At 40.3% G+C, this 7,630-nt stretch overlaps 2 protein-coding genes across 5 annotated transcripts; one reads left to right on the forward strand and one right to left on the reverse strand.

The window, feature by feature from the left end:
• Positions 1-264: 264 nt before the first annotated feature.
• Positions 265-5,729, reverse strand: tfpt (TCF3 (E2A) fusion partner). Of its 4 annotated transcripts, none has more exons than XM_061777270.1 (8): positions 5,512-5,729; positions 5,325-5,405; positions 3,661-3,762; positions 2,423-2,545; positions 2,064-2,134; positions 1,916-1,985; positions 1,276-1,434; positions 265-566 (listed from the first exon to the last, which is right to left on the reverse strand). In XM_061777270.1, exons 3-8 carry the CDS (start codon positions 3,757-3,759, stop codon positions 492-494), a joined length of 597 nt encoding a protein of 198 aa, XP_061633254.1. In that variant the 5' UTR covers positions 3,760-3,762; positions 5,325-5,405; positions 5,512-5,729; the 3' UTR covers positions 265-491. The 4 variants fall into 4 exon arrangements, with proteins under 4 accessions (XP_061633254.1, XP_061633255.1, XP_061633253.1 ...); XM_061777271.1 differs by lacking the exon at positions 5,325-5,405 and having other exon boundaries at positions 5,512-5,549; positions 5,660-5,676; XM_061777269.1 differs by lacking the exon at positions 5,325-5,405 and having other exon boundaries at positions 5,512-5,705.
• Position 5,730: 1 nt separating this feature from the next.
• ndufa3 (NADH:ubiquinone oxidoreductase subunit A3) lies at positions 5,731-7,510 on the forward strand. Its single transcript, XM_061777273.1, has 4 exons — positions 5,731-5,798; positions 6,066-6,140; positions 6,216-6,293; positions 7,354-7,510. The coding sequence occupies exons 1-4, from the start codon at positions 5,792-5,794 to the stop codon at positions 7,443-7,445; spliced, it is 252 nt and encodes an 83-aa protein (XP_061633257.1). The 5' UTR covers positions 5,731-5,791; the 3' UTR covers positions 7,446-7,510.
• The last annotated feature ends 120 nt before the right edge of the window (positions 7,511-7,630 follow it).

The following is a 7,630-nucleotide window of genomic DNA, read 5'->3' on the forward strand; positions in this document are numbered from 1 at the left end:
ACTCGGGTATGATAAACCACAGTTGTTTCAATTTTTCATGCAGGGCCATGTAGGTTTGTATTTTTTTTCTCTCCCTTAATAATAAAAACCTTCATTTAAAAACTGCATTTTGTGTTCACTTGTGTTGTCTTTGACTAATATTTATATTTGTTTGTTTGGTACTGTTTGTTTAGGTGGTATTTAGTGTAAAAAGTTTGAGAACCACTGTTTTACAGTATTCTACTACTTTTAATGGTTGTAATCCACATTTAAAAACCAACAAAATAAGACGTTAAAAATGTAATACAAAATCGTCACATCAGAACAATGTAATGCAAAAAGAGTTGGAAAAAAACATGACGTGTTATCATTATTATAGGATGTCATTATACAACGCAAAATATCTGTATGGGACAATACAGTACCTGTTCACTAACTAATTTTACTGTGAATCCGTTCACATGGTGTGGTTTCTAATGTTTATGATATTAATTTCTGTGTATATACAGTGGTCAATGTGATAGTGAGGTTGGGCTGGGCATTTCTCCAAACTGCGCGTCCGACAGCGCTGACATGTCTGCTTCATTCTGCGGAGAAAAAGCAGTGAAATCCATTTTTAAAACCATCCATCAAATCAATATGAGCGAACCCCCGTTTATCGCGGGTGGCTGTAATGGCTTGTTGTGAACGTGCTTATTACATATTTATTTTGTTACTGTTTGTTCAATGAAGCGATTATTTGAAAGTGCGCCGGCTGCTGTTTTTTTTTTGAGAACTTTGGACATTCTCTGTGTTTTACACACCCTTTCCTCCCGGCTTGCCGCCATCTTGACAAATTATTTCGACACGAAGTAGTGCAAGAGTGCATTTACATTAGTCCGTGTGGACAAAATGATCGCTGCGAAGCGTCAAGGCAGAGATTTTGCTTCGGCTTTTTTGGGTAATAGGATTATTTGAGTTACTTGATTAATTGTTTCAGCCCTTACATACATGTGTCAAGAGGCTGGGCCTGGTGAAATGCCGTCTGCGTGTGAGTGTCTAGATGAGAGGTGTGGCTGACAGCAGTCTCCTATGTGAGTCTACTCACTGGGTTTATATTTTACTGTTCTCTTTGCTTTCAATAAATAGTGAGGGTATTACAGTAAGTATACTGTACTGTGAAAACCCATTAAAAAACGTTTGGTTAAAAAACAGCAGCATATATCAGGGGCGCAAATGACAAACCACAATGTAGCGGGGGAACGCTGTAATAACACTGCAGGAAAGTAATGTGATATGGATGAGCCATAAGCCTACTTGTGGATCTTTGTCCTTCTCTTGCTTCGGTGTCACGTGTTTTCTCCTCTTGGGCCCTGAAGAATGGTGAAAAGTGAGAGAAGAGGCAGAGCCGGACACGCCATTCATCCGTTCATCCATGGCTCCGGCAGTGACGTCCAAAGGCACTCCCGGCTCATCCTGGAACACAATTTTTTTTTAAATGCAAGATTTTGAAATGAAAAGATATATGTCAACAAGGATGTCACTCCAAACTGTCTGCGGTTCAAGGAGAATGACATGACATGTTGCAAATGGTGACATTTTGAATCAGGGAAGGCATAAACATAGAAAAGTATAATGTAATGGTTATTTCCTTGGCCCAATTAACACTTCTACATATACATTACTGTTCCAAAGTTTGTGGTCTCTTCGAAATAAAAAAGCACTGTTCTGTCATTGAACATAACATAATACTAATCAGAAATGCAGTCTTACAGGGGTGTCCAAAATCCCAAAGTAAAAATATGGGATCTTTGCGTATCACTAAAAAAAAAAAAAAACGAGAGCGGTCTACCTGATTGCAATATAATAAATTACATAAGCTTTTTACATAATTTATGTTGTCATCAATGACATATATAATGAGTCCTGGTTTTGCTTTCGATGTGTAACAGCTGACCTCCAGCAGCATGGTGAGCTGAGCATTCCTGTAGTTGTCTCCGTGAGCATCCAGGGTCTTCATGAGGAACCTGTGACAGACCAAAAATGAAAAAGGGGCCTCCAAGATAATGTAGATGACACTAGATGAAGGCAAAATCATTTCCTACCGCCTCTCTTTCTTCAAACGTCGTGTCAGTCTTTGGACTTGGTGAAGGCGGCCGAGGATCTTGTGATTCACCTGTATGCGATGGATGGCACCGTGGTGGGGATAGTGATAATACACTTCTGCTTATTGTTATGGTCTGATATGAGCTTCATAGATTTTTGACCCCCTCAAAATGGGTGGAGTCTGCACAAAATGGTTGTGATTCATCAATGGTACATGTCATAAATCAGCGGAAAGCTCTTTAATTTCACAAGGTCTCACTGTACAAACTATTGGGTGGACATCTTTTGGGGCACAAAATGATGGTAACAAACGCAAAAACATTATTCAAAATAGCTTGGAGAAAAACACAGACGCAACCTGTTCAATTTCTTTGCATCGCCTGTTCAACGCCAGATATTTCCTCTTATCAAGAACTTTTCTCTCTTCGTCCTCTGGGGCTGCGCTCTCCAGCAGTTCACTGCCCCCCGGGCCCAATTCCACCTGCAGACAGACAGACAACAATCTCAGTCATTAAAAAGTGCTACATTTTCAAACAGGACAGTAGGTACATTTGTTGGCACATAATTCAAGGTACCACTGTATAACAATGGAAAAGTGTGACAACTTTACCTCATAAAAGTTGACGTCATGATTTTAAGAGGCTTTGAATTAAACTATTTTGGTATGAGTGAAAATGTTTTCATTAATTGGGTTTTCAATAATAAAAGAAATACATGATAATATATATAAACTATATATATATATATCCATCCATCCATTTTCTGAGCCGCTTCTCCTCACTTGGGTCGCGGGCGTGCTGGAGCCTATCCCAGCTGTCATCGGGCAGGAGGCGGGGTACACCCTGAACTGGTTGCCAGCCAATCGCAGGGCACATACAAACAAACAACCATTCGCACTCACACCTACGGGCAATTTTAGAGTCTCCAATTAATGCATGTTTTTGGGATGTGGGAGGAAACCGGAGTGCCCGGAGAAAACCCACGCAGGCACGGGGAGAACATGCAAACTCCACACAGGCGGGGACGGGGATTGAACCGCGCACCTCAGAACTGTGAGGCTGACGCTCTAACCAGTCGGCTACCGTGCCCACACGCACGCACGCACGCACACGCGCGCACACACACACACACACACATATATATATATATGCAAAATGACTATTGTGTTCAACAAAATACACATTCTGCATAAGAAATGCATATGGTTAAAAGGGTACGCAAGGCTTTCAAAAACACATCCGTCCATCCATCTTCATGCGTGTCCTCTGCTGAGTTGACTGACTTTGAGATGGTGTACACCCTGGACTGGTCACCAGCCAATCACAGGGCACAAAGAGACAAAGAACCATTCACACCTATGGACAATTTCAAGTCTTCACTTAACCTAATTCGCATGTTTTTGGAATGTGGGAGGAAGCTGGAACACCAGGAGAAAACCCACACAAACATGGGCAGAACATGCAAACTCCACATCTGAAGGCCAGAGCTGAGATTCAAACCCTGAACCTCAAAACTGTGACGCAGACATGGTAACCACTAGCTCGCCATTTAAAGATACATGGGGGAGACGACAACAACAAATGACACATAAATCACCTCCCCGGGTCCCAGCTCCACACCGCTTGGCTCTAGTTCTGCTTCTAGGATGTGACCCCCAAATAGAGGCGGGAGGGCCAAACCAGAGAAGTCTTCCATTGTCTGCAAAGACACACAGATAACTGCTTACATTGCACGTTTCCCCATTCTGGGATGAATAAATGTTATCTTAAATTTGAAAATGGGAGAAATAAGACTGAAAAGTAGAAAAACAACGGAAAAAACATCCAGGAAAAAAATAACTGTAGTATTTGTCCTTAAATCGTTAAGCATGGATTGAGAGCAGTGATTCTCAAAGTGTAGTACGAGTACCACTAGTGGTACGCGGGCTGCCTCTAGTGGTACGCGAAGGAATCACTGCCCAAGTCCAGTTCAGTTGTATTTAACTATTAAATTCAATACATTTGCATTCAATCTTTAACAAGTTTTTTCTTAAACTTTTATTTAGGTGCAATACAATTTAATTGAATCATTACTTAGGGACAGTTTTTTTTCCCTCAAAGTTTTTGCTTATAACATTTTTACTTTATTTCGGTAAAAGTACATATATTTTTTCTAATAGTTTGACTTCATTCTCATAAATTACAAATGTTTTTGCATCAAATGCATCAAAGCAACTTTGTTGTTGTTTAATTTTTTCTCTTACCATAATTTTTGGGGATATTTCTTGTGTTATTCTGTCTAGTTTCTGATCATTTTCGATTTTTCTGTCGTAATATTTTGACCTTATTCCTGTAAACCTTGGGGTGTTGTTTTTCCCCATCATAGCACAACTTTGTCATATTGTTTATTAATTTTCTTGTAATATGATGACTTTATGTGTAATTTTCAGTTCATGTAAAATTTGGACTGCATTCTTGGAAAATTTAATATTGTTTCTTTTAATTTTACAAGTTTAGGAATAAAACCTCTGTCTCATTTTTGATTAGTATTTTGGCCTACTACTCTCCTGTATTTTAATGTTGGTCATTGTAGTGGTATTTGGAGAGCCAATTATTTTGTTGGGGGGTGGCGCTTGTATTTTTTTCCCCCCTTTGGTCGTGTTCGGTTGTGAGGTCAAGCAGAAAGGAGGATATGTATCCCTTTTATGCCAGAACAGTTTGACTGCGCCACAGTGGAGTTTTTAAGATGCCACTGTGGCTCTTTGTATTCTGATATTTCTTGAAAATTTCAGTTGGACAGAACAACGTTTTAAAGGGGAGTGAAAAAAACAAAAGGGAGAGACAGTGTGGTGGTAGTGGAAATTGGGAGTGGAAGTATAAATTCTAAACATCTCTAGAAATAGAGTGCAAGTGAGGGGATACCCAGGAAGTTCCCACAGTTATGAGTTATTTATCACAATGAGTGAGTGGCCCCACACCAAGCGAATAAGTCCCAGTATCTGCAGACACATGCAAGTGATTTGACGCCGTCTCGCATGCACAATAACCTTCAAAAGTGTTCTGTAATTGTTGTGCCTGCACCGCGGGGATAAGGACTCCACAACACCCACCCGACAGGCGGGGTCACGCCCAGGAGCCCATCCGAGAGTGGCCCGGGACACTACCCACACCGAAGGACCCAGGGTGGTCCACCAGCCCCACCAGGTCACCCTAAAACCGGCCACCCGGAGGAGGCCACAAGGGCCTAACGCCACACCCCCAGCCAGTGATTTTTATACGTACATTAGGTGGCAAAATATGATTAGCACAAAACTGTAGCTACTGCAGCCTGATCTATGGGTCATTTAATACCGTCGTCGAGGTCTTCAGATGATATTGATGGATAAAAACATCAATTGTTAGAAAACAACGTAATATCATTGGTAAAATAGAATGTAGAATAGCAAGTAACAAACAGAACCGTACTTACAGCAATATCCAGTCGAAATCAAGGGAGTAGTTGTGTTTCTTCAAAATTAAGAAACAAACATTGTCAGGAATACATTGTACAACACGTACTTCATTTATTATCTTTACTCTTGGATACTTTGTAAACACACTATAGAGAAGAAATTCACATTAAAAGTAGCTCCTCATTTCGCCTTGACTGTCGCTGTTTACATGCAACGGGCGCATGAGTTGTACGTCACAAGGACGATTAACTACATTTCCCGTTAGGCCCTAATTCGCGTGCTACGTCACAAACCAAGATGGCGCGTACGTGTGTATTTTGTCTTCTGCGACATGGCTAATCAGTTGAATTAAACTTTTAAAATCCAAATAACATTCCTGCATACGAAAGTAATGTCTCTTTGAAAGAACTAAAATGCTAGTTTATGTGTAGAGTTAATATTTCTATTTGATTTAGGACAAAGTGTGACCTTGGGTGTATTGCTAACGTTGGCTAACTTAGCTTTACGCGGCTGAACTGTGCAGGACTTGAAGTAAAAATTACCTTTTTGAATGGCTTGTGTCTTTGTGCAGGGGTCGCAGCCTTTTTGAAGAATGCATGGAATAAGGAGCCTGTCATCTTAACCTCGTGTGCTATAGGAATAATGGGTGAGTCTACACCTTGACAGTATTCACATACGGTATATTTTTTTCATAAATTACTAATAATACGTCTTTTGTCAGGTATTGCGCTTCCACTAATAAGTCCATACACAAAGTATTCAGGAATGATCAATTCTGCGGTGCCATATACCTACCCAGGTAAATCTTCTCTACAGCCTGTGACTATTTACATTATGTTATGTGAACCCCCATTTATCGTGGGGGATGCATTCCAGATCCAAGCGCAATAGGTGAAAAGCTGTGCAATAGAAACGTTGTTTTTTTATTTTTTTTTTAAATAAATGCCTGTCATAATAAATACTTTTACCCGCCCCACACGCTTTAAACACATTAAAGTTATCAAAACACACTTTTGAAAGTGTTCCAAGGTGCCTCTTCTTCTTCGATGATTGTCCTGTGACGGAACGCACCGCCGTGTTGGAGGTCGACACATTGTTTTGTTGTGCTTATTGAGTTTTTAATTTGAGAATCCTCCCGATCTCAACTGCCAACATGGTGGACAAAATAATACTCATCACGTGATGGAAAACTATCTATAGGATAAAATCATTTTTGAGGACGTGAGAAGAAGAACTGTGCTTGCTTCAACCTGTTTATTTGTCACTTCCAGTTAGTTTACGGTAAAAACTGACACATCAAACAAGAGAATGAAACATTGTATTTTTAAACACCAATAATGCTCGCAAACATAATTATAGCTGTTAGAGTAATCATAAACCTTCAAACAACAGCTACTTTAACACACACAGACCAGCAAAACATATAAACAGAGCATACAACAATGCTCACTGGAATATATTCTCTCTGGTCTGTGGGAAGGACGACTATTACAGGAACTTAGTTGGGGACCTTTTCTGCCTCTTCTTACTTCTTAATTACACTTGATGTCTTCCAGTAGACCTCAGTGCTGCCTGGCATGTTGCGGCATAATATGGTGTATGTAGTACACTGCTAGGTGCGCAACTCTAAATTCGGACTTGTTTGTATACTGTAAAAACTTAAAGATCTGCGATATAGCATAGCCGCAAACAATGAACCTCGATAAAGTGAGGTTTTACTGTATGTAGACTAAGTCGTGGGTAGAGCTTTTTTGTTGTAAACTTCGATTCAAATATAGTGTAAAACGGCAGTTGGAATGGTGAATGCAGTCACAAATGTGTTTTGCTCTGCCTGATATCTTCCTCGTTCTCCATCACAGTTCCTGTGCGCGATGATGGAAACATACCCGACGTTCCCGTGCACCCGTGTGATCAAAGGGGAGACAGGCTGCAATGGCTCAAAAACCTTTAACTTCACATTCTTGCTCTCTCTGTAATTGTCAATGTCCCACAGTAAAGACTGTCTATTTAATTCCACATATTTGCCTTACTGTCTGTGATTTGACTGTGTAAAACAAACAGGATTTAGGACCAATGGGGTTTAGATGTATTTTTTTTTTACCCTGAGGAGATGATGAAAGTTTCACCCTGATCCCA

The sequence above is a fragment of the Phyllopteryx taeniolatus genome, chromosome 6 (genome assembly GCF_024500385.1).
Source record: "Phyllopteryx taeniolatus isolate TA_2022b chromosome 6, UOR_Ptae_1.2, whole genome shotgun sequence".
NCBI lineage: Eukaryota > Metazoa > Chordata > Actinopteri > Syngnathiformes > Syngnathidae > Phyllopteryx > Phyllopteryx taeniolatus.